Below are 27964 nucleotides of genomic sequence, written 5' to 3' on the forward strand. Positions count from 1 at the left end.
AAGTCGATAATATACTTTCCTGAAAAGTCGAAAATCTACTTTCCTGAAAAGTAGATAATCTACTTTTCGGGAAAGTAGATAACCAACTTTCCCGGAAAGTAGATATTTTCCCATTTTCTGTGATACAAATTTCCCGTTTTCTATGATAATCTACTTCGGAAAATTAGGTAATATTTCCCCAAAAGTCGATAATTTACTTCCCCGAAAAGTCGACAATCTACTTTCCTGAAAAGTAGATAATCTACTTTTTGGTATAGTAGATAACCAACTTTCCCAGAAAGTAGATATTTTCCCATTTTCTGTGATACAAATTTCCCGTTTTCTGTGATAATGTACTTAGGAAAATTACGTAATATTTCACCAAAAGTCGATAATCTACTTCCCCAAAAAGTCGACAATCTACTTTGCCGGAAAGTAGATAATCTACTTTTTGGGAAAGCAGATTACCAACTTTCCCAGAAAGTAGATATTTCCCATTTTCTGTGATATAAATTTCCCGTTTTCTATGATAATCTACTTCATAAAATTAGGTAGGCCTAATATTTCCCCAAAAGTCGATAATCTACTTCCCCGAAGTCTATAATCTACTACCCGAAAAGTAGGTAATCTACTTTCCAGGAAAGTAGGTTGTACATGTTTTGAGTACTCAGTTCTAACCGCAGGAGTGAACACAAACACCTGTAGAGTTTTTTGTAGGTTCTATTTGCAGGATCTGCACAGAGGTACACAAGAACCGGTACTTCCCTTACTCTCTCTATGGGTCAACTGACCGCTCAGGCAACATGTGGCAAGTTATACATTTGCAGCTTCCACATGTTGCCAGGCACATTATCTAAGCATGTGGTACCTGGTACAGGCATTGCCACACGATGCTGGCTAAGCTCAATAAGTAGTATATATAAATGGAATACATAATATACATACAACATACACACTATACATGCACCTACCCTATAGCTCATAGCAAAGTCTTGAGAGGACCTTTTCTTTTGGATCCGTTCTGAGTGTCGAGGGCCTTGATCACTGGGTAGGATATGGAGCTCAACACTGGTGACGGGGTCAGCAGAAGGCATTGTTACAGGGCAGAAAAAAAACTGCAGTTCCTCCACCACACATGGCCACTGGGTAACCTCACCTGGTAGTCCCGTGACCTACCCAGACCCATGACTACGCCCACTTTGTCCCAACGTAAGGAGGTCAGGTCTTGAACACGGACTTGGGTGCCGACACTCAACTTAGGGAGAGAACGGGCGTGGTCATTATAGTGGGAGGCGACATCATGAGCACATTCGGCGGCTCAGTGATCACAATCCTCTGTCTTTGCCTGCATCTCCTTGGAGAAGGACTGAGGGTGAGCAGGGACACAAGAACAGAGGGGGCGTCAATTCAAGACCTGGGCAGGGGAGCGTCCGGTGTAATTGGGTGTGTTGCGGAGTTCAAGGAGACCCCTGTCGAAGGCCTCGCAGCCAATATTCCCAGAAGGGGCCACTTTGAGGATAAGCGCTTCAGGGATTTGAGAGCAATCTCAGCGTGGCCGTTTGACTGCGGGTTATGGGGTGATGACAACACATGCTGGACTCCCCATCAGTCAAGGAACACAGCAAAGTCCTGGCTTGTGAACTAGGGCCCTCCGTCGGTTCACAGGTGCACAGGAACGCCCAAGTCACGGAAGTTGTGGTGGAACTTGATGGTGGCGGCAGATGTCGTATCATTACCGCACTTGATGACAACCGGCCAACCAGAGGTTGACGATAATGAGGGAGGACTTTCCTGACAGAGAAAAAGTCGGCCGACACAGACTCAAAGGGTGGGGTTGTCGTCACTCATGAAGGGTTCCTGCTGCTGGCTGGGTTGTAGTACTTGGCAGGGCTCAAACGCACGGACAACATTGGAGATGTCGGAGTCGATGCCAGGCCAGAACACAGTCTGTCTTGCATGTCGTTTGGTGGCCTCAGCTCCACGGTGACTGTCGTGAAGGCGAGTCAAGATGTGGGGACGTGAGGCAGCAGGGACAACTACCGGAGAGGTGTCACTGGCAAGAGGTAGGGGTAGGGCGACGACAGGGTGGTTGCTGCTCCCTTCGTGCACCCTGTTGGCGTGTTTTACCTCGAGAATAGGTTTTGGGAAGTCCTGGAAGATGATGGCCAACACTTGAGAGTCGGGACACCATTATGCACATCAATCCAGGCTTGACACGACCTGTTGCCAAAGGTGACATGTGCTTGGAGTGATCCTAGGGCTGGGGCCATCTGTGAACTATCTGCCGTGAAGCAGAGATCCTTGGGGGGCGGTCTTAGATCACTTGGAGAGAGCCCCAAACATTGCAAATGCTGGGGACCGATGATTGTAGCATCAGCGCCGGTGTCGGGCGCAGCATCTCGAGACGGGACAACACACTGCCGTAGGTCACGATGACGCTGATGTGCTGGGGAACTTTGATCCTGCGACGCAAGGGAGAGTACACCTTCCTAATACGGCTTGAGCGTTGTCCAGGGTCGCCATGCCTATGATTTGATGACTGTGGGCGGCCTTCACTGGTGGAAGGGCGCTGCTGCTTCCACCTTGGGTTTGTTGGTAGGGCAACACTTGTCGTAGTGGCCCAGACGACCACACACATTGCACTGGACGCATTTGGCTGGACCCGTACTGTGACCAGTGGCCCTTATGGTCACAACTGTTGCAGGTAGACTCAGCAGCTGGACACGCCTGTGTTCCGTGCTGCTTACCACAGTTGTTACAAAAAGAGCCGGGCGTGGGTGTGGTGGGCGAAGACGTTGGAGTGGACTTCTTGTCCTTCTTGTACTGGGACATAGCCCGTACAACTGAAGGGGGAGTTCGGATGGCACACCTGGCAGCCTCATAAGAGCGACATTTTGTCAACACATCTTTAAGAGAAGAGGAAGAGTCGAGGGAGGTGAGGCGTTAGACAAGCTCCTCGATTCCTTCACACCCATCAGGATCACCTGCTTCAACTGGGTCTCCTCGCACTGCTGGTGGTTACCGGGGCATATGTCTACCTCTTCCGAGGCTCTCCTGAGTCGTACATAGAAAGCGTCAAAAGTCTCGCCCTCCATCTGTCTACAACTAAACAATTCCCTCCTGTGTAGAGCTTCATTCCGCTGACCTTTGATGTGCCGTTGTAGAACATCCAGTACCTCCTCTACAGACAACGAAGAAGTCAGGGGCACCTGCAACGTATGTTCCAAGACACGTTGCGTTTCCAAAGACAGGCACATACGTAGCTGAATGAGTTGTTTAGGCTGTGACAAGCTCTGGAGATCCACCCTTGTAGCATAATCAATCCACCGTCGCCGCCATTCATGAAAAGTCTGGAAAGTCACATCAGGCTTCAAGATGGGTGGGGGTTGAGCAGCCGCTTTGGGTGGGGCTGGAGGGCGTGAAGAAGGCATTGATGAGGTACCTGAATCAGATGGTACCGAAGCAGTGGAAGAGCCAGGGGCTTGGTTAGCAGTGAGGCGAGATATCAAAGTTTCAAACCATGCACTATCTTTCAGTCTCCTTTTTTCGTTCTCAACACGTCTTCTAGATTCGTCCTCACGCCTTTCCTCCCTCATGAACTACATTAAAGCAATTGTCTCTGAAGACAAGGCAGAAGATCGAGGTGGAGGGCTTTGAGATGTGGTGGGAGAAGGTTTTTGAAATATGTAGTTAAATTAAACACGATTTTTCATATAGTTTCGCGAATGATGGGAAATAAAAGATATAGATGAGGTGAGGTGGAATCATCGTGGTCTGGTCACAAGCACTGTAAACGACATGTGGATTCACTGGGTGGTTTGGAAGTGTTTATTTCCTTTCATACTTTCGTAACTACAACCTATGGTAATTTTTTCTTCGTGTTCATATATAATGAAGATAATGCAGAGTATAAAATGCCATATACAATATTTATACATAATATCATCTATACAGCCGTACTATGACTGTGTTGTTCGTGCGTGTGTTGCCTCGTGATAGTTTGTGGGCCTCCGTCCAGAAAGGACACTGTACTAACCTCCAGCACCGACCCAGGTGGGCTAGAGAATATGGTTTCCGAGTGTACAATTACAATGAAAGCAATGATGGATGTGACTTACATATCCACATCATCTCCCCTAAAAGTCCACTACATCCCCCTTAGTACACACCCACATCATCTCCACTAAACACCCACACAGTCTTCACTACATATCCACATCATATCCACTACACTTCATTAACAAAATGTGAGAATATATGAATGCATCTTTGCATGCAAGTTTAGTTCTACATACAAATCACTGTAGAATACAACTGCTTTCATCTTTGATTGTCAAATACAACACATTTCAAATGTGCAGCACAAAAATAATAGTAGATATGAATACTGTACATATGATACAAACATGAACAAAACTAGAAGACATAAATTTTGTCTGATGGTGTGTGGCACAAATCATCGTCCAATGTGAGGACACCCTGTAAATGGAGAAAAATGGTTGTAGATTATTACAGTAGCATAAAATTGGGAATTACAGAATTAAAAATGCCAGAAGAAAAGCCTATTGCAATTTACATTGGTATTCTTAAGACATTCTTTCCATTGAAAAGGCACCTGGAATGAATTCTTTAGCAAAATTTGTAATCAAGAAAATTTCCTTCCTCTTTGTCATGTGATATTTTTAAAATATCATTATGGAAAATATTGTAATATTATTTTGTTCTTGTTTGTAATTATCATTTTAGTTATTTCATTACTCCTGTATTAGGATAAAACCACCATGTTACATTATGTTCATTGTTGATATCTCTTTGAATTGTTACAACATTTGCTTTTGTGTTATTTCAGCTATGTAGTGAAATGAGTCAAGTAAAGCTTGGATGTAGCAACAAAGTGTTTTATTTACCACATCATGAAAATGCTTCCTTTGAACAGGACAAATTACTGGAAGTTGAATGAAATATTTGGACCATCCCTTTCAATGGCAAAAATAATTTTGAGTGTAAATTATTATAAGTGGAGACTTAAGACATTCTTTCTATGCCTGTCTACAGTGCTTTTTTTTATTTATTATTTAAGTTCTTTGTAAACAAAAGACACCGTGAAGTTTAATGAAGAACTGACTACAATGGATTATTTTAATGCAAAAGGTGGGAAAGGGAAAGAAGCAACGGAAGTAGGACTACATGGGTTTGGTAATAGAAATGAGAGAGAACTATTAATGGACTTTCATAAGGAAAACAAGATAATTACATATACAGTAGACACCCAGTTATCCACCACCAACGGGGATTGAGTTTCCGGTTAACTAAAACTCATTCTTTGGATCCCCAATAAATCCTTCAATGCAATTTGCATCTCAGAAAAACAGACTTCTTTAACACTTACTCCGCTCTATGTAAACGATGTGGCTTAGAAATAAAGAAAATATAATATAAAACTATAAAATGAGAAAAATGTATGTGTAGTGTGCGTAGCGGTGGTGAGCTATAATTGCGTGGCCGACTCGCCAACCCAACCGCCACATTTATTTTTACTTGTAATGAAGCTAGTAATAACTCTGTTAACCAGAATCCCCATAAGCTAGAACTCTCCAATACCCGGAATTGGAAAAATTGGCTGTGTACGAGTTTCCGAGATTGAAAATCAGGCTAATTTTCTGAGAAAATTACAACAAGGTTTCAAGACAATGCATCAATTATGCTCCAAAGCATCCCCATGTGTCAGGCGCATGGGTGGCCTAGCTGCTTGGATCATTGAATTCATATTCTGCTGTTTTTTGCATAAAATGTGTTGTGCTATTGCTGTACATTACTGTACCAAAACAAAATCAGTCAAGAATACAGTGTTAAAGCAGTGTTAAGAACGTAAAAGAGATTACAGTTACATTTACAATACTGTACATTCAGTAAGTGGGAAATACTGGAGCACCTTAGGTTTCGTCTTTATTCAAGACATCTTCAGGTTATGAGACCCACTAAACCCACACCCTGACAATGCATCAGGTCAGGTCAGTAACAGACCCACTAATTCCCCTCCCCCCCTCCATCGCAAGTGTTAAGAAGTGATTACAGTTACATATTACATTCAACTGAGTGGACAGTGTCTGCCTACTCAGGGTTCAAGATGATAGCATCTGCTGGTGAGTATTGTATGTACAATACAGTATTGTAGTAGTATATAGTACATTACAGTGAACACCTCGAGATCTGGACCAACTATCCGAAAAAGCCGATTGTCCGAATCTTCCGGCGAATGTACTTTTACTTTTATCCTCTTCACCACTAATCGGCTAGTTAGCTGCTTGGGCGATCAGTCACGTCTCTGTTATGCATTGTTGGCAAGTACCGGGCATGCATGGCTCCTGAATGTACCTGAATCGGCTCCAGTGTTGGTCAAGTCTGGTCTTAAAAGAGCTCCCACTTTCTGGTAGATTGTTCCAAGAGTTCACAACTCTCACTCCAAAAAAGTTTGCCCTCACAGTTTTTTGGACTTGCAGCTTCTTCAATCTTGAGCTGTGACCCCTTGTGGGGCGAGCGTCCGCCAGCTCTAAGTAAGGACACTCAACTGAGTAGTGCCCCTTGAGATGCTTATACACCTCAATTAGGTCACCCCTTGCCCATCTGTAGCATAAGCTAGGCAAGTTCAGGCGCTCCAATTTCTGAGGGTACTAGCTGAGGTGACGAAGGGCAGGCACCAGTCTGGTGGCCCTCCTTTGAACATTTTCAACCAACTTTCAGTCCCTAGTATATCTCGGGGACCAGACGGGGTGACAGTACTCCAGATGGGGAAGCACTTCACTCTTGAAGATCGTTACTTAGTACATTTGAATACAGATTTGCCCTTAGGATAATTATTTCTTTTACTTTTTTTACAATATGTATTTAGGATGGTGTGTGCATGTAAATGAGTAAAAATAAATGAAGAAAGTTACTATATCTACCCAAAAATATAAGAGTTGAAAAACTTGTACTCAAATGTACTACACTAAAGGACAAATTTTTTTATCTCTTGTGCAAACCATGTGATGTTTATACTCAAATTATTCACTGTCCTGTAAGGATTCCAATAATGCAAGTTATAATCTGCTAAGTTTAGTTTGTAGCATTTTATAAGATAAACACTTTAAGCCTAAAACTACCTTCACCCTGTTTTGGGAATGCTTCTTAGGGAGGCTTCTAAGCACAGAACCCCCAAATTTTTTGTGCGACTTCCGAAATCCGGATTTACCGGGTCCGAATCTTCGAGGGTTCACTGTATTATGTTTACAGTACTGCATTAACAATAAATTGTATGTGTACAGCTCCATGCGTGATATGTCTAAACTTGGGTAAATTTTCATGTGAAGAGTGGAAAATTCAACGGCCTCATTCACGCCCATATCATATAGATTTTTTTTTTTAAATATTTATTGAAGCAAACTTTTCGATAAACCATTCAGGATTATTTTGGTAAAAAAATGGCATGTCTAATTTAATTAGAACTGATTTTAATGACAACAGTATTAACATTTCTTAATTTTATTTTATAAAAGAATGGAGTCCCCCATCATAATATCGTGTTGGAATATTTTGTCTAAGGACTTCTTATAGAAATGTTTCATAGAGAATTTACTCCAGATCTTTATATCAAATTCATCTCAGGAGGTGGTGACTAACTTTTGCAGGTGGGAAGGAGGAGGAAAACTGACCACACAGTCAGTTTGCCTTTCCCCTCCTCAGGCAAGGGTCGTGTCCCTCCCTCTCACCAAATGCTTCTCACCGTCATTTATGATCGTCATTTATATATAATATTGTGGAGTACATTATTTATTTGTTATTCATTAATTAATAAAGATTTGTTACTGTAATAATGTGCTTATTAATGTAAAAGAGCAATGTATGAGAACACCGCTACCACTAGAAGGAGTTGTTCGATTTTGTTAATTTTTTTTCCAGATGTTCTTATCACTATAGTAAGTATTTCAAAAGAGGTGACATTTACTAGAACCTGATCTAAGCAACCAAATAAATCTACCTAACTTCCTTGCTGAAGAAGTCCCCCCCCCCGCCATATTAAACAGAAAGTACTGTACTATACGTATTATGATATCTAGTACTAATGAAAGTAATTTTGTTAAAGCATCTTGGTGTAATTTACGTTTTTTGTGGATGTGACAGTAAGCTTGTACCGAGCGGATCGGTTGTAAACAAACAGACGACACGCGGTGACTCTTCGGATTTTTCAGTTGTATTTGGTAAATAATTGCAGTAAACCCTCGATACCTTGGCACATATGGGGTCTCTAGTCTTGCTGAGTTCTCCCAAATTCGACTTATCGAGGCACTTTCCCCCTCCTACAAAATTACAACAATAAAAAGTTATCGACCCATATAATTACTAAATGTAAAAAAGTAACACTTACCAGCACTGCAGGCAAAGAATGAGGCATCAGAGTAGATGATACAGAGGCATGGTAGGTGACACAGAGGCATGGTAGGTGACACAGGTATGGTAGGTGACACAGAGGCATGGTAGGTGACACAGGTATGGTAGGTGAAACAGAGGCATGGTACGTGACACAGAGGCATGGTAGGTGACACAGAGGCATGGTAGGTGACACAGAAGTATGGTAGGTGACAGAGGTATGGTAGGTGACACAGAGGCATGGTAGGTGACACAGAGGTATGGTAGGTGACACAGAGGCATGGTACATGACACAGAGGTATGGTAGGTGACACAGAGGCATGGTAGGTGACACAGAGGTATGGTAGGTGACACAGAGGCATGGTACGTGACACAGAAGTATGGTAGGTGACACCTGCCCCACAAGGGGTCACAGCTCAAGGTTGAAGAAGCCGCAAGTCCAGAAAACTGTGAGGACAAACTTTTTCGAAGTGCGAGTTGTGAACTCTTGGAACAACTTCCCAGAGAGTGCTGTAATGGCACCGGGAGTGAGCTGTTTCAAGGCTAGACTTGACCAGCACTGGAGTAGGTTCAGATATATTCAAGAGCCAGTGCATGCCCAGTACTTGCCAATGGTGCATAACAGAGAGGTGATTGACCGCTCAATTGGCTAATGAGCCAATCAGTGGCAAAGAGGAAAAAGTAAAAGCCAGGGTGTTAAAATACAATTCATTGTAAAAATTATTACTCCCTTAAAATTCCTAGCAAGTGTACTTACCAAAAAGAAGAAAAAGAGAGCCAATGCAGATGTCACATGCCATACATCATGTTTATCATAAACCATGAAGAAGTCACATGGAGTGTTCAAAGCTCGTGACGTGGATGGAGAAGCCTGTCAAGGAAAAATAACTCGTCAAACATTATATAAAATAATAAATATCTGAAAACAATTAAACAAAATAGGATGTGTTCCAAGAGGGGAAAATTGGTGACAATGATATCACTTTACCAGCAAGGAAATTTTGGATAGTGATTAATGCAGTAATTATGTCTCTGAACTAAAATATTTCTGGATATTAGTTTTGTGATTTAGATTAAGTAAAATTAGATGGATACTTATATTGTCAGTTAAGAGAAACATTCTTAGTGTGATCCACCTTTATTACTGACAACTTGTATAACCCAGAGCTTTGACCTGATAATTACCAATGTCTTACTGTAGTCTTCGTTCTCTACCTGTAAAGCTTCTGTAAAACACATAATGTATAGCCCACTGACTGCAATATGTAAAAAATGGGGTATAAATCCCCAGAAATTAATAATTTGTGGCCTAAATCAAGCAAGATCTCTTTTTTCATGACAGAACTCTACACCAAATTTAAATACAGTCAGCCGTCAATACAGTATAGATGAATTTTATTGTGCACTGTTTCACTTATACTGTACAAGGACAAGTAATTGTGACTTTTTTATTTTTTTGTACAAGGTTTGGACTCACAGTATACATAGAACAGCCTGAAGAACATGCCACAGTGACCCACATGCAAGTCACAAGAATTGCACCAAGCTGAACTAAAAAACTAAATATTTTGTTGAATAAAATAGTGGGGGTTTCATTTTGTGCAGTATATCATACTGGTACGCATCTACACTCGGGGTGGATTAACCCAACCACGGGCCTGAGAGCCATCATTCCAAGCAGTTCTACCAGTTTGTCACATATTGTCGAAGATAAATAGGAGACAAAACATCTGCCGTTACTCCCTTGCCGCTCCATGTGGGTAGCCATGAATAGATAAAATTTTGTAAACAATTCCAACGCTCCCAAGTAGTTTCCATTACTCGCTGATCCAATCACTTCTTTATGACCAAGAAAAGCCAGGCCACACTCAGCTAAAAACATGATTGTTGCAGTGATTCATTCCACTAGGGATGTCAAATACGCACGTTCAGTTTTCTGTTGTTCAACAAGTTGACGGTCAATTTGACCTTTCGCCTGAGTACACATGCTGAAAGCCATGGCAGCTTTTCAGTGGCTGCTGCTGCTTTCATGCTGATCTACACCTTAACTAGCATTCTTCCAGTCACAAAAGCCTATAGTTGAGAAGCTGTTCGCATCAGATGAGAACAAATTGCAAACAAAACCGTATGCTCATCCAGTCGTTGGCAAATAGCATATCCAAGTTCATTGTGTGATCTGTGTATGATGCGAGTGTTTAAACAAGTTTTTAGAGAAGAACCGTTTTTGCTTCCCATCCATCTATCCCGAATATGCAAAACCTGCATCCATATTTTACGGCACTTGATCTTTGATGGTCACCAAGGGACTCGCGAGTTGTTTCAGTCACTATTCCCCATACACCAATATCTGCCAGTTCATCACTACATCTGCCAGGTGTCACAGATATCACTTCTGTAGGTGCTTTAGTGGTTTCATGAAAACCACTTCCATCATCACTTGTTGCTGATTTTTTTTTTTAATATTTGTGGATTTTCCTCCTGTTCCCGTGCAGATTTATTCACTGGATCCAGATGCATGTGAAAAGAATGAGTCTATTCTTGGAGTTACAGACACAACTTTCCTTAACTGATCTTGGCATTCTTCTCTTTCTTTCAGCTTTTGCCAACCTGACTTATTATGATACTGTAGTGGATACTCTCCCCTACAACTGCTGATTGATCACTTGCCGTCTGTTTACCAGCCAACCAGAGGCGAGTTCCACAAATCAGCCCTCGCGTTCAAACTGCGCGGTGATTGGTCAGTTGCCGCCTTCATCTTTGCCAATCAGCAGCATTTCTCATCTTTCCATTTCGATTCTTGATCCGGCAGAATGATATAAATACAGTCGGCCTTTAACACACGCGGGGGTTCGGTAACCTCGATACCCGTGAATGTTAAGAATCTGTGTATTTTGCTGCCCCCATAAAAACACCCCTGGCACCCCCCCCATGTCCTTATTTACCGTATATACCTGTGAGTAGTTCGAGTTTTTAAGACCAAATTTTTTGGCAAAAAATTAGGGATCAACCTCTAAACGGGTAATAGTTTTGTTAGGTTGAAAAATATTTACCAGTAACTACCAGTAAACAATGGAAACGACGCACCACCAGCTGTGAGTGTCGGTACAATTGCCAGGGCAGATCTCTTGAGTCATCATAGCAAGCCCAAAGTAGCCAAATGCATGGTATGGTAGCACAGGACGATGTAAAACATAAAGTATTAATTTTTTAAAGTTTATTTATAGATACATAAATTTTTGTCCATTACATTTGAAACATCAATCTTTGTTAATTAAATTTGAAACAAAAGAAAACTACGATACCGTATTTCTAAATACCGGGTATTTTCATTAAAATATTACATCACAAGTATATTTTACCTTTACTGTGACTGAATGAATATATTCTCAGAAATAAATATGGAAATGTAATATTTTTGCTGAAATGACGTATGTATTACAGTGGAAAGTTGGATAAAATCATGACGAAAACAATGACTCACTTTCTTTCGTTGTTCAAAAGATTTTACCATAATCGCTTTTCGAATGGTTTTCAGTTAAAAACTGTTGTAGTACAATAATATTCTATCCTAATTCACTTGAATAAATACTATGATACCATATTTCTGAATATTTTCATTAAAATCCATCAAACTCATTTCCCTTGTTATCAGCACCAAACAGCTACTCCCAGTCCTCTCCTTGAACAGTATCGTCATATGGATCAACACCATCATCAGCCATAGGATCATCAATATCTTTATCCTCAATCATGCTCTCATTAGCCTCATAATTCCACAAGTCGTCTTCTGTTCCATCAAGAGCATTCGAAATCCCACATTTCGTAAAAGATTTCACTACAATTTCTGGTCTGATTGCGACCAGGGCTCTGCCGTATCAGCTAGATGGTACACGTGTTTTTCGAATCGTTTTCAGTTAAAAAACTGTTGCATCACAAGTGAATTAGAATAGAATATTATTGTAATACAACAGTTTTTTAACAGAAAACCATTCGAAAAGCGATTACGGTAAAATCTTTTGAACAACGAAAAAGGGCGAAAGTCATTGCTTTCGTCACTTTCCACTGTAATACGTACGTCATTTCAGCAAAAATATTGCATTTCCATATTCTCAGAAATAAATAGTAGTCTTGCTGAAACATAATGTATTTCAATGTAAATTAGGATAAACTACACGAAAACAAATGACTTTACCTAACCTTCCGATGTTCAAGATATGTTACTCGTTTTTTAAATAGTTTTCGGTTAAAATACTGTTATATTAGTGATATTCTATTCATACTGTGCTTGATATAATACATTCATGGAAATGTAATATTTTTGCAACTACAATGCTGATGTCAACACAAGCGTGGTTACAGCGAGACTGACTGACCGAAGGAGTGAGGGAACGCAGTGTGTGCGTGCGTGCGTGCGTGCGTGCGTGCGTGTGTGTGTGTGTGTGTGTGTTGTGTTGTGTTGTGTTGCACGCAATTTGAATAATGTATATTCCTTTGAATGTATATTTCTCCAGCGGCAATCCGCGTATTTGCAAATCCGTGTAAGTTAAACTCACTTATGTTAAGGGCCGACTGTACCCCCTTGCCTCGCCGTGAGGGCCAGACAACACCAAGCTCTTAAGCAGGGAAGACCTCCTCTGAAGAAGCTCCTCCACAGCAACTCCTTTACCAAGCAGCAACTTCCCAGCACCAGACTGTTCTGTACATATAATATACATATATAAAGAAAGCGCCATTGTGAGTTTCCTTTCTCACCTCCATCCTTAGTACGAGATCTCCTACATGTACGTATGTATGTGAGCCTAACAAAGAGAAAATAGACAAACACAGAGAGAAATTAGACAACTAGCCACAAACACTAAGCTACAGTTGGTGACCCATGGAGTGACTCACACAAAGATGGATGAGAAACGGATCTCTCTTCCAGTCTTCAACCACAACATCGAGGACTGGATAATTCATGTGGAGGCAGCTCGCACCGGCTCAACAACGAAAGACAAGCAAAAGTACGTCGCCCTGGTCTGTTCCTTGCCCACAGAAGTCACCACGCAAGTTTCAGAAGTCATCACCTACCCCTCAGCTGACAATAAATTCCCTGCCACCTCAGTTAGAATGTGAGGGCTGCTTTGTGGAACTCACTGCTGGTTGGCTGGTAAGCAGATGGCAAGTGACCAATCAGCAGTTGTAGGGGAGAGTATCCACTACAATACGACATTCTTAGGCAGTGTCACCAGAACATCCACGCTCAATTTCAAATGACACTCTCTTGGAACACAAACTCACTTAAACTACAAATTCAGTTACAGCCTGCAGGGCAATGCAAACTGCATGGCCGACACCAAATGGCTGACTCGGTCATTCAAAAAAGTCAATTTACTTGGTGCACTGCAGCACCAGATGGAATTTGCAGCCAATAGTGATTGCAGTTGTCGGTGGTTGATCAGGTGCAACTTTACAGGTGTGCCAGCTCATGAAACGATATGAAGATGTAACTCAGTCGGCACCTGAATCTATAAAATGGAATTCTCAATTCAAATAATTGTTGAATACGTTTTAGACATGGGCCTATAAAAATCACAGGCCGGAGGCTTCAGCCTGACCAGCCTGTTGGATAATTTGCCAATCTACGCATTAGAAATCCTCACTCCCGATGCTATTTAACACGTGTTAAAATTGCTACATTGTACTGGACTCGCCAGACATTTAGTCTTGAACAACTTAAACTTCCAAAAATGAAAACAATGTCACATAAACTGCATTTACATTATTAAATAAATATTCTAAAAAGACCAGGAGGTTAATTATGCTATGCTCCACCGAATAGTAGCAGTGAGGGAGGGAGGTGTGGGAAGCTCTGGGAGACAATGGGGTTCAAGGCAGGGGGTGATTTATTTTTTTTAAGAGGAATAACTCACCCTGGTAATGGTCATCGCCCACAATGGGGAGGGGGCAAAAATTAAGAGCAAAAAGAAAATAATTAGACGAGAAAAAGACTGTTAATCTACACCACGGAGAAACCAGCTACATTTCCCCCCAACAGAAGTGTGATTCGGTCCTTGAATATCTTGAATCACGGCAATGTTTTCGCCTCTTTGTGGATGTATGTCCGTTAAGGCATGCGCTTCCATAATAATCCAGTTTCATCCACATTGAATATTTGCTCAGGCAAATAATTTCCCTCCACGATGAAACGATCTAGCTCCTCCTTAAAAGCTTTGGCAACACCAACATCAGCACTAGCTGCCTCTCCACTCATCTTTACACAATGTAAACTGCAGCGGTTCTTAAATCTTTGGAACCACCCATGACTTACTGTGAAGGTTTGGTCGCACTCATCTCCTGCCTGCTCCTTCAGGCTTTCGAAAAGGCTACTTGCATTATGGGATGTCACACACAGCAAACACATGGGAGAGTATTCCAGCTCCGGTGGTCTGGGCTGGGGACGATGCTGTCAGTCTGCTCTCAAAACCAGCAGCAGGATAGGGGCCATTTTTTTCTGGACCCAGTTTCCCAGTTTGGGAAAACCTTCCCCTCCCTCTGAGGATGGTAGGAAGGGGGTCAAGCCCCCCTCTGGTATGGCTCACCAGAGCATCGGAATTCGCAAGCACTCCCACGGCAGCATAACAGCTCCCATGGGGGGGGGGGAATCACCAGGGAGGGTCCAATCAAATGGCTCCTATCCTGCTGCAAGTTTTAAGAACAGACTGGCAACATAATCCACAGCCTTGATAAGTGGGGCTGGACTACTCTCCCATGTGTTTGCTGTGCATGGTGACGTCAAATTACGTATTTTCAAGTCCTCCCAACATCAGTGATTGTGCTGTGTACTAACAAAATTTTTGTTTGTAATTCACTTTAAAATAGCTGGCAAGCTTAAAAGTGAGAGTTTTGTGGGGCTGAGAAGAAAAAGAGACAGCCATTTTCGATTTTCTATGTATTATTTAAGAATTTTCGACTTATGACCATTTTGACTTACGACCTGGATTTGGGTCCCTAACCCTGTCGTAAGTAGGGGAGGAGCTGTATTCAACTTTAAAGATTGGTTTTCTTGTATCTCAATAACTAAGAAATATAAAAACATGAGATTACACTGAAAAATACTCCTTGCCTTCACCTACCAACTGTTGAGGGATGTGGAGGTAGGGCAGGGGAATGCATTAGTGCCTGTAACTCAATGCTGGCTAAACTGGCGGATAGACTGGTTTTCATCTAGGGGCCTCAATTGATTTTGGTCTTTTAAGCCTATAAAATGAACTCTCGCCCAACACGCTTTTGATGTACCTGTATATGCATTTAAATATATATAAACAAATAATTTGCCCAACATGTGAAATCTGAATACTGTATAAGTGGATAACAACTCGCCGCCTCTGCCCTCTGCTCCACCATGCGCCAGTTGGAGCTACCCACCAGCAGCAGCTGCTGCTCATCTCTCTGTCTCGCTTACGCACTCATACCGCCAACACTGTACTAAAGGGGTTTTGGAATTTTTTGTGTTTTTGCAGTATGGCCCCCAAATGCAGAGGTGGTGGTAGCACACTCATGATAAGCAGAAAAGTGATGACATTAGTAAAGAAAATAAAGATGTTAAATCGGCTACGTGATGGAGCGGGTGTAGCAACGCTTGCCCATGAGAACTTTGTAAATGAATCCATCATACCCACAATTCATAGCTGTGAGGACAAAATATATGCAAGTATGAAAGCATTTACATCTCTTAGTGCTAAGGTAGCTCAAGCACCAAGGAGGGATTGGTACTTAGAAAAAATGGAAAACTATTAAATGTTTGGATCTGTGAACAAGTGAATGAGAAAGGACCTGATGTTGATAGCGCAGCATTAAGTGAAAAAGCACGTAGTTTGTATGTTCACTTTGTGAAAACTGAGGGGACGGAGTGATACTGTGACTGATTTTCAAATAAGCAAAGGGTGGTTTGAAAATTGTAAATGCTGCTTTGCTTAACATAATGTGAAACTTCAGGGAGAGGCTGGATCAGCAGACAAAGAGGCTGCAGGTAATTGTGGTGTAATACTGTACTTTTTTTCACAATATGTATTTAGGATGGTGTGTGCTTGTAACTGAGTAAAAAAAATGAAAAAAGTTACGTATATCTACCCGAAAATACGAGTTGAAAAACCTAACACCTCACAGCTTGGCCCAGTAGCCTGGTGGTTACAATGTTGAGCTAACCTCGCTACTATTAAGCACTATTCTATCAGTAAACACTGATAATAACAGTAAATCCAATGAAATATGGCAAGGAGTGAGGAGAGTTACAACTGCAAACGACTCACTAACCAGCAGTCAGTCACCTCCCTTACCCGTATGTATGGGGGAAATAAATGACCTTTTTGCTCTTCACTTGTTTGGGCACCTTTCTGCGGCTGGATGAAGGTGGTTGAGGGGGTTTGGGAGCCATCACAAGCACACGGAGCACAGCTGTTAAGAGAGCAGAGTAGCACACGCACAAACCGATAAGTGTTTAGCCAAGACTGTCACTATGGCAAAGTGACCGCACATGGCTCAGCCACCTTGGACAAAAGAGAAACCTTGCAGGACGCCAAAAAACACGCGGACTCCCCGTCCCAGCCATGAAAATGTTACCACCTTTAAAAGTACCTGCAGACATTTTTGGGTATATCCAGGGTATCATCCGTGAATTAAAAATTCGCGAATTGTAAGGGCATGCTGTACTTTGTTACTTTACACCTATGTCGTGTTTATTCAAGACATCTTCAGGTGATGAGACCCACTAATTCCCCACCCCGACAATGGGTGACCTAATAATGCATCAGGTCAGTAATATGAGACCACAAATTTCTCATCCCACCTTCAGTGCAAGTGAGATAAGTTTATATATAAAGGGTGACCTGATATTACCCGAGAGAATGAGAAGAAATTTAAATTTTTCCCACAGACATAAAGTTTTTTCTTATCTAGTTTATATTTATTCTTTAATTACTCTATTTCTTTCTCTCCATTTTTATTTTTATTTACAAGATTTTCATACCTTATCCCTTATTCTTGTTCTTGTTTACTTAAACAATTACGGAGTGTATAGAGAGGTGGAAGGTGGAGTAAAGAGTGGTCAAGGCAGGGTGTAGTGGGGGGAGGGATGGTGATATAGTCACTTTTCCCATGCCCCTCCACAAGTGTCAGTTGTCCTTTCCCCCCCTTGTAACTGATTGTATGCTCCTGGCTGTTGCCTCATTCACCAGTTACTTTTTATTTAATAATTATGATATTCTCATATGATCATATGAACAACCTATTATGGTGAATATTTCATAAAAAATACAGTAATATAATATAACAAAATAAGATACAGAGGTCCCTCACTTAACGAGCACAATTCGTTCCAGAAGGTTGCTCATTAACCGAAAAATTTGTTAACCGAAACCATTGTTTCAATGAGTTTTTGGGTAATTGGTTCCAGCTCACCGAAAATTGCCTAAAGTCAACAAAAAAGGTAGTAAAGTACACTTACTTTGCGGTGTGTATGTAGAAGGCTCCTGGATGATGATGCTGATGTGAATTTGAAGTGGGAGGTGGAGGAGGAGAAGGGAGAAGAGAAGTGGAGGTGGAGGAGAAGCATTTTACTGCTTTTTGGAAGGCAAGTCACCTTCCATGAAAATGTCAGGAACCTCTGGACTGACAGATTTTCCAGCAGGAACATCCTCTCTCCTTCTTGAAGTGGAAGGCTGAGAGCTAGTATCTTGTTCCCGCTGCCTTTTCGTGAAGAAACTGTCAATTTTTTTCTGTGGGGCATCTCTCCTCCTCATCATTAACTGATGTTTGAAGAAGGAGACCACTGTGTCCTCAACATTACACAAAGCCAGTTCTAATTTTTCAACACCTGGGTGCTTTGAAGCCAGTTTCCGTAACTTCTCCCAGTGGTCAACATCATCTTTCAAATCTGAAGTTGACATATGGTCATCACTTTCCTTTTCCTCCTCACCACTGTCAGCCTCTAACATCTCATCCAGTTGCTGCAAAGCTTCAGGAGTAAGTTCCTGCTCATGAGACATCACAAGCTCTTCTACATCATCCTCCTCCACTTCAAGGCCCAATGACTGACCAATGGACACAATCTCCTGGTCCAACTCTGCTTCTTCCTGAAATTCCTCAAAATCATGGACTGCTGATGGCCACAGTGCTTTCCATGAAGAATCGAGGGATCTAGTGGAGACTTCTCGCCATGAGGACAATCAATTTTACAGCCTCCAGGATGTTGTATTGTGTCTTTCAGAACTGTGACAGTGTTAGATCAGGATCAGTGGAAGTTGCCTGATAACACCTCCTGAACACTTTCTTCATGTACAGCTTCTTAAAGTTGCATGAACATTCGACGCGTGGCTTTTGTTCAAAGTTAGCGTCCCTTGTGCCCGGACTACAGTTTTGAGTTAATGATATCGCCCAATTAATTTCCCCAGGAACTGTCAAACCAGAGCCGTACTTTAGTATGTAATTTAGGATTAAGATATGTATTTATAAGGCATAAGGTCACAATAAATAGGAAAGTGTTCATGTGAGAACCATAAGAAATCAAAGTGAAAATTAAAGATTGGAAACTGTAGGCCTAGTTCAGTGAGAGGCACTGGGCATCGCCCTCAGTGACGCCCGTCTTCTCACCAACACAGGTCAGTGCTCTACATCGTGCTCTATCCAAATCTAAAAAGACTTTTTTAGCAGTATTTTACATCTTAAAACCTTGCCTGATGTTATAAAGTGAAGTCATAGTGTACTAGTGTGGGGTGATGGAAGCCCCTCCCTCAGGCATTATTCTCACCAACACAGGTACCACGCGTTCTGAGCGTCTTCTGGGCATCAGCCATGACCACACTGTGAGGGCCACCCCATGAGAGGTGTGACTGTCCACCGTTATGTTCCTCCACTGTGAACCTGTGGATTCCCTGCATATCACCACCCAGGAATAGGAGCACATAATAGTATGTTTGAGAAGATTCACGGTTGCCACTTGGAGCGACCTAGACTACCAGCCGTGGAAACAGTACTGGTATAGTTACTTACGAGGTACCTGGTATGTGTACCGAGAAATATCGAGGAGTTCCATCCTTGTAGGTGTGGAGTGTACCTGGGATGTGGTGCTATGATGTAACATGTGGCGATGTAATGTAACATATTGTGCTATATTCTAACAGGTGGTGCAGGCAGATGTGTGAGGTGTTATGGTAAGAAGGAATGACTGAGGTAAGGAGGTCAGTGATTGTTATGAAGAATGAGTATGATAATGGTACTCAAATGATGTAAGACGTGTATTAAGGCGTAGTGTAATGAAAATCATAGTTGTTCTGAGGAAGGCCAACTCTTCTTGTATTTTGACGGGATGCACTATGCTTTATAAGGAATAAATTAGTTAAGCCATGTTTGATGTTTCACCCTTCTTCCCACTCTCGATTTGGTCAATGAAAAACCCAACCCAATGCCTGGCTTACTCTGCCAGCTACCTAACGAGCTACATACTGTCCAGGGATGGGTCTAGTGGCAGCGACCTTAAAATTCAGAATAGAGTTAAGTTATCCCCTTAGAATTAGTGACCCATGATTCTGGCAGTATATAGGAAAAGTTAATTATTTTTTTATGGGGATTAGTCCACCCGGGCACAGGTCAAAAACCCACATCACGGCCTGGGGGGCGAATATATAATAAAATTATTATTATTATTATTATTATTAGTAATAATAACAATAATAATAATTAATAACAATAAAAACATTATAATAGAAATAAAATAATGATAATAACCATAAATTAATACAAAATTTAAAAAATAAATCAAGAGTGGGAAACAATATACAGTATGTACCAGGTATGTTGTGTTGTCAGTAGTAAGAGAGACAATAACTGGTAGTAGGTAGTAGACAGCTACCAAACAGGGAGGTACTACTGCCTGTCTAAGGACTTGGTCACAATTTTCGTGATGCCATATGGCAGCAGGGTTTACCATTAGACAACACATTATGCTTCCAATATATTCCCAGGTTGTAGTACCTCCCTGTTTGGTAAAATTATCCAATGGTAACATTATACAGTCAACCCTCACTTTACACAGTTCCACATTCCGCATTTCCACATTTACAACATTTACGCGGTGCCCTGCCAGAACCCAGGATGCTCACATTCCGCGGTGTGTGTAAACACACCCTTTACACGGGTGAAGTATAATTTTTTTATTTAGCTCATAAAATTCATACAAATTACCCGGCCAGAATATAATTTACATTGCTGGAATTCCTACAATTTGATGATCATTTTGAAAATAAACATCATAGATTTTGCATTAGACATACAAATTTTAGATCTAATGTTTACTCTGAGTAAATATGTTATCTTTTGTGCAAAATATATGACATTTATATTCAAAATATTCCTGGTCTTACAAGGAATCCAGCAATGTCAATTATATTATCCTAACTTTAGTCTGAGGTATCATTTATTACTATACCTTAAAATCTAGTGGTTTCCCCCCAAAATTTCTCAGAGAGGGAAGAGCCAGTGAGTGTAGTGTGAGAAGAGGGGGAGGGAGTCGAGTCCATTATTTTAATGGACATTAACTTGGCGACTGTATTTCTCTATTTCTCTTAAGTATTAATTGTGTGCATGTACCATCATAAAATTAAGATGTTATTTTTACTAGAACATAAGTATTGTGTCGGAAAAAGTGGAGTTTGGGGGTCAGCCCGGTCTCTATTTCATTTAATCCCATATGTTATGTTATTCACTGCGTTTCTCACTTTCTGCAGTACTCTGTGGGTTACATTAACTGGGTAAAGTGAGACCCAACTGTAATATGGATAGAGAGAAATATATTAAAATTTATAGAGAAATTACCATACCTCAGAATCAGTGTTATGGAAGCAAAAAGCCACCAGTGCTACAATCCACAGCAACAATGAGATTAAGAGGGACATCCATGCTAAAGGTGTACCGCTCTCCCTGTGACAGATTCTCTGTAAATATAAAATAACTATAGTATAATACACAATATATCAACTTGATTAGTGGTTACAAAAGTAAATGTACAGTATACAGTACAGGTGGCCCTTAACATACATGGGGGTTAGGTAACAGAGATACCCGTGAATGTTAAAAATCCGTGTACTTTTACTGCCCCCCAAAAACCCTGGCCCCCATGTCCTTATTTACAGTATATACCTGTGTGTGGTTCGAGTTTTTAAGACCAAATTATTTGGCAAAAAATTGGGGGTCAACCTTTAAACGGGTAATAGTTTCATTAGGTTCAAAAATATTTACCAGTAACTACCAGTAAACAATGGAAACGACGCACCAACGCACCACCAGCTGTGAGTGTCGGTACAGTTGCCAGGGCAGATCTCTTGTGTCATCATAGCAAGCCCAAAGTAGCCAAATGCATGGTATGGTAGCACAGGACGATGTAAAACATAAAGTATTCATTTTTTAAAGTTTATTTATAGATACTGTACATAAATTTTTGTTCATTACATTTGAAACATCAATCTTTGTTAATTAAATTTGAAACAAAAGAAAACTACACTACCGTATTTCTAAATACCGGGTATTTTCATTAAAATATTACATCACAATTATATTTTACCTGAACTGTGACTGAATGAATATATTCTCAGAAATAAATATGGAAATGCAATATTTTTGCTGAAATGATGTATGTATTACAGTGGAAAGTGGGATAAAATCATGACGAAAACAATGACTTTCGCTTTCTTTAGTTGCTCAAAAGATTTTACCGTGGAACAAACCTGTACTGTACATGTACATGATTACGGTACTTAAATTGTTATGTCTATTGCAAATATAATTGTTTATACAGGTATTCAAATAAATCACTATCTTACAAGAATCCCAGCAATGTAAAGTATATTCACCCAGGTCATTTGGGTGGCATATTATGAGAAGAGCTTAAGTCACTCTTAAGTAATGATAAATAAACACGTAGGCCTTCAGCGCCAACTGTCACATCTTATCTCAAATAAATAAACAAACACCACACTCTGTCACCTCACCTCCCTCGCCCCCCCTCCCCTGTTCCCCCCCATGCTTGCTGGCTACAAAAGATTGGTGATAACTGTATTCTTTAAGGTGTTTATTTTATATAATACGGGTTGACAACCCTTTATCCGAAATTCCGAAAAGCTCTGAAAACCGAAAAAATTTTGTAGAGCAATTTTTTTTTTACCGAGAATAGCTCACCCGGGCATAGATCACTGACCCACATCGGGGCCTGGGGGCGAAAATGTTATAATAATACTAATTATAATAATAATACCTGTAATTATTCATAGTAAATAAAAATTTTAATTAAAAAATACACCAAAATAAAATAATGATAAAAATAATACGGTATTACTAAAATAATAATAATAAAGAAATACAAGAATATAAAAAAGATAAAGTGTATTACTACAGTAAAAGTCCAAAAATCCAGATGCCAGAAATCCGGACCACCCGAGAATCCGGACTTTTTGAAAACTAATTATTTTTTTTTTTAGCGGGCTTTAGTGTGTATGTGCGCATGCCAGAGTGCTACAGCTGCACAGCGACAACAAGCGACCACGTGGTCGCCACTTTAAAACGAGCAATCAATCTGTGACAACATACCGTATATACTCGTCTATAACCCCCCCCCTCGTTTATCGGTCGACCCTGATTTTTTGACCAAGAAATCGTTAATTTATGATATTCCTCGTTTATAGTTCGACCCACGTTTTTTAGGGTAATGGAACATTAAAACCTTCAGTAAAAACGCTCTACGTCCTTTAAACTGAAACACGAGTCCCTTCGGCACTCGTGTTTCAGTTTATAGTTCTGTAGCTTGATAGCTACAGAACTTGGCATGCCCAGGGGATGGAATGGATCTACTGAGGTGTTCCCTAATACTATGTGACTTAATACCTGTCATCTAAAATTAATAATACAGTACCTTTGTGATTATGTAATTTAGAACATAAAGTCCCATGTTGGTGAGGCAGATGATGAGCACGTAAGAATAAACATTTGGGTCCAATGCGCATCCATATATGATGAGTAAGAAATTTGCTAATGTCCCCATCGATATTCTTATAATGTGCATTGGTTTAGAGGTGCGGTCTTCATCTCTCACTACTTCTTCCAGTTTCTTCATCACTGGCTTCCAACCCTTACACACATGGTACATCATGTATGGCGCTGTAAATATAAGCAATCATTAATCACTGTCTGAAATACAGTCAAATGTTATAAAAAATTTCAGTGTTACCAGTTCTGATAAAAGTTGTCCTGTCATGTCCATTGTTTTTTTGTTGCTTAAATGGGGTATTTTGTTGTCAAAAGACTGAAAACTTGCATAATTGCACTCTGAGCATTTAACTTCTCGCTATGCATCAATAAGTGTGCATGCGTCTCAATGAATTCTCCAGGACTTCTCAGGCAAGCGAGTCAAATATGAAAGTAAAATAATTTTTCTCTAGTTTCCATTAAAGAACTCAATTCGTTCCAGAGGGTCGTTTGTTAACCAAATCCATTGTTTCAATGGGATCTTGGGTATTTGGTTCCAGTTCACAGAAAAGTATATACAAAGCAAAGCCAAAAATATTTAGTCAGAAACACTCCTAAAATTCCTCTAAATCGCCCTTAAATCACTATACATATCGTACATATACACTAGAACTCTTAAATCACTACTGTAATGTGATACAGGTGATTAATTTTATCTCTTGTGCAAAATATATGACGTTTATATTCAAATCATTCGCGGTCTTGCAAGGAATCCAGCAATGCAAATTATATTCTCCTAACTTTCGTCTGAGTATTATATATAATTAAAACTGGAAGCCTAGTGAAAACCCCCGAACATTTCTTGGGAAGGTGGGGGGTAGAGGGAGGGGAGGGAGGGGAGGGAGGGGTAACAGTGACATGTTTGACAGTTGGCGCCTGTGGTGTGAAGCATTTTATTGTTAATTTATGTCCTATAGATTGAGTTTTTGTTTTTTGCTTATAAAATTTAATAGAAGTGACCGGGGTGAATTTAATTTGCATTGCTGGAATTCTTATAAGATAGTGATTAATTTGAATGTAAACATGCCATAGTTTGCACAAGACAAAAATTTTAATGTTCATTTTGTAAACTCACACCAGAAAGTATCGGTGCAGGGTGAGATAGACGACCTCCGAAACGATACATATACACTGTGATATGTCGGGAAGGTTGGTAAGTGTATCCTCATAACCCCCCGACCACCTCCACTAGGTGTTGCCATATGGGTGACAATCAGTGTGTTTGTTTCCTCTTTTCGGATTGTTGCTTTGTGTCAACTGAATGATGAGCGAGGGTTCGGCCTCGGTGAACGTGGGTATAAAACAGAGGCAATATGAAGCAGTAGAGATCTACACATACCAGACGACATGGAAAACTCAAGAGGGAACACGAGGAGCTATTATTGCCCTTCATAACGAAGGGTTTGGCGTCACAGATATTAGCCGGTGGGTTGGTGTCCACAGGAACACCGCTGCACGATGGATTCAGCGATACCTCGAAACTGGTGCTACAGACGACAGATCTCGGAGCGGCCGTCCACGCTGCACCACCCCTCAGGACTACCAGGTTGAGTGGTTTATTTGGTAGCATAAATTAATGTGTCAATATTCACGAGTATCACAAATAATTTTGTTAACAGGGAGCTCCTCATATTTCATACTGTCTATTTATCAGGGCTGCCAACATACGGCTGGAACAACTCGCCTTTCCCAATACCTATCGTCACTGGTCTCAAATTGTTCACACTACAGTATGCACCGATACTTTTTGTTGCAAGTGTACATTATTCTGATTACATGTACAGTTCAGCTTTGCCCTTAGGACAGTGTGTGCATGTAAATGAGTTTCAATAAATGTAGACACAGCTTGGATGGCTAAATTTTAGAATGACCAATAATTGACCAATAAAAAAAATGCACAAATATTAAAGAGCACAATTTTCTTGATATTTACTCCAATGGAAGCGAATGTAAACATAGAAGAGATTACTGAATTGGCCGAGTACCTCCTCAGCTTATCAGCTGATGTTCAAAACAAAACGTGATTTTCGTAAGACTTTCGTTAATAAAATTTTTTTCATTACCCGAATTGAATATTCTTATGGAAGGTAATTCGTTAACCGAAATTACGTTAACCGAGGGACCACTGTAGAATAACAAGGACCTTGCAACAGCAACAATGAGCCTTGACTATCTGACCAGGCTGACTGAACATAAACAATGCTATAATTTAATTTTCTTAAAAAAAAAAATAAATAAAAATAAATAAATACAGTAAATATATGTACTATACAGTATATATTCCATTGATTTATGTAACTTCTCAAGAAGATAAAACAAATTATTTATGTAAGCACTTGATCAAAAAATAACATGGTAATACAGTAAAAACTCGACTAACCGCCTACATATGGGGGGAAGGGGCCGACGGATAATCCAAAAGGTCGGTTAATAGTAGATAAAGTCTACGGAAATAAAACATACATTTTTCAAAATACCTAACCCATTTAAGTCTCTCTATTCATTTTTGTTCATTTGCCATTCATATTTCAATAGAATTTGCTTTAAAACATTAACCACTTTAGTAAATAAATATGAATTAGCACAGAAACCGTGAATAAAAAATGGAAAAGTCAAAGAACATATGGCATCACGAAAATTGTGACCAAGTTCCAGGTTGCTGATTTGACTCTCTGCCTCATTTACACACAATTGCAGGGTCTCAATTATTTCTCTTACTATTGACAACACAACATACATACAGGTACTGTATATTATTTCTCACTCTTGATTTTTTTTTCATTTTTGCATTTCTTTATGGTTATTATTATTATTATTATTATTCCCATTATTATTATATTTTCGCCCCCCAGGACCCGGTGTGGGTCAGTGACCTGTGCCTGGGTGGGCTAATACCCGTAATTTTTTTTTTTAGGGGTCCAGGATCGGCGTTTAATCCGAAAGTCGGTTAATTGAGGTTTTACTGTACTAACACCTCTAGCCCCTACACGTGTCACCACACTCTACCTCACTTCACCAAAACAATACCTGTTCTTTGTAAGTTATATATGTGAAATAAGTATGTCACAATTTAAAGACACTTAAATAAAAGTTGTTACAACTTCTAAGCTATGTAGTGTGTCTGTGTTAAGGAGACAAAGAACAAGGGAGCGATATATGAGAGCTCTGTCCACCCCACAGCCTCCATCCCCTCCCCATCCCACTTGGTGCCCAGGAGTTGCCACTTGTCCCATTTTCACTTATCTAAGCTGTACATCTGTCACTAGTGAGAACGGGAGATTTGTAAATACAGCAGCATTTTAAAACAGTGGTAACACCATAGTGACAATGCCATCCTGCTGTTTCAAAATGGCAGTGACTCTTAATAGCTTAAATAAGAAACTGATCAAGGCCACTGTGAATTGCAAAAGTCTGGGAATGTCATTGCAATAAACTGGCATGAAAAGTGACAGGCCACGATGCTCAGTACTTTGCACAAGGGTGAAATGAAAGACAGTGGGAAGGTGAATTTCAGAACTCAGGAGAATATACTGAAGCCTGACTCAGTGATAAGACTGTCATGAGTGTATGTATCTAATAGACAAAAGTAACTGCAAACTCAGTGCTGTAGAGTGTACAGTAGACCCTTTCCATTCAAGGGTTTACGATTCGCAATTTCGACGATTCGTGGTAAACAGCTGGTGGCTCAGGTGGCTAGCGTGCGAGCCTTCTCCCTCAAAGCAACGAGTCACCCCATGCACCCGCAGCGTCTCCTCTCTCTCTGTTTGCCCTCACCCAGTACCCGTGACCTAGCATCCCGTGTCATACTCTCAAAACTTTCGTGTTTCTTTGTGAAAATGGCCCCAAAAAGACTGCCTAGTGTCAGTGCTAGTGATGGGGAAGAGTGCTGCCGCAGTCGGTCGGTTGTTTGGTTGTAAACGAATCCACAGTGCGGTGCATAAGAAAGAATGAACAAGCAATACGTGATTCTGTTCAAGTGAGTGCTCCTGCAAGTGCTAAAGTGGCGCAGGTTGTTCGTGACAAGAACATAGTGAAAACTGAGAAAGCACACTAAACACTTGGATTGAGGAACAGCACCGCAAAAGCTTTCCGATCAACAGCAACGTGATTCATGAAAAGGCTAAAAGTCTTTATGCTAATTTTTACATGTCAACAGGTGGTGAAGGGGCTAGTGCAGTGACTGAAATAACTTTCAGTGCCAGTAAAGGTTGGTTTGAGAATTTTAAGAAAAGATTCTCTCTCCATAATGTAAAGCTGACCGGGGAGGCCGCATCAGCATCAGCTGATCACACAGTCACAGGTGCATTTCCCGCCAAGCTAAAGAAAATAATAGAAGAGAAAGGCTATAGACCAGAGCAAGTGTTTGATGCTGATGAATCTGGTTTATATTGGAAGAAAATGCGTTAGAACATACATAAACAAGGCCGCCAAGGACAGAGTGATGCTCATCTTCTATGGTAATGCGGCTGGCCACATGATCAAGCCTGGCTTGCTTTACTGCTCAGCAAACCCTACGGCTTTATAGGGA

General features: G+C 40.7%; 1 protein-coding gene across 4 annotated transcripts in view; it reads right to left on the minus strand.

Moving 5' to 3' along the window:
• Positions 1 to 3938: 3938 nt before the first annotated feature.
• LOC121864209 (cholesterol uptake protein 1-like) overlaps positions 3939 to 27964 on the minus strand; it is a 93427-nt gene continuing 69401 nt past the window's right edge. For all 4 annotated transcript variants that reach the window (XM_042363245.1, XM_042363246.1, XM_042363244.1 and 1 more), the window contains 4 exons: positions 23324 to 23568; positions 21240 to 21353; positions 9143 to 9256; positions 3939 to 4458 (listed from right to left, as the gene is read on the minus strand). In XM_042363245.1, coding sequence (XP_042219179.1) covers positions 4396 to 4458; positions 9143 to 9256; positions 21240 to 21353; positions 23324 to 23568 — 536 coding nt within the window. In that variant the 3' untranslated portion in view covers positions 3939 to 4395. The remainder of the gene's footprint in view (positions 4459 to 9142; positions 9257 to 21239; positions 21354 to 23323; positions 23569 to 27964) is intronic.

The sequence above is a fragment of the Homarus americanus genome, unplaced genomic scaffold, assembly GCF_018991925.1.
Source record: "Homarus americanus isolate GMGI-L3 unplaced genomic scaffold, GMGI_Hamer_2.0 scaffold26351, whole genome shotgun sequence".
In the NCBI taxonomy this organism is placed as follows: Eukaryota; Metazoa; Arthropoda; class Malacostraca; order Decapoda; family Nephropidae; genus Homarus; species Homarus americanus.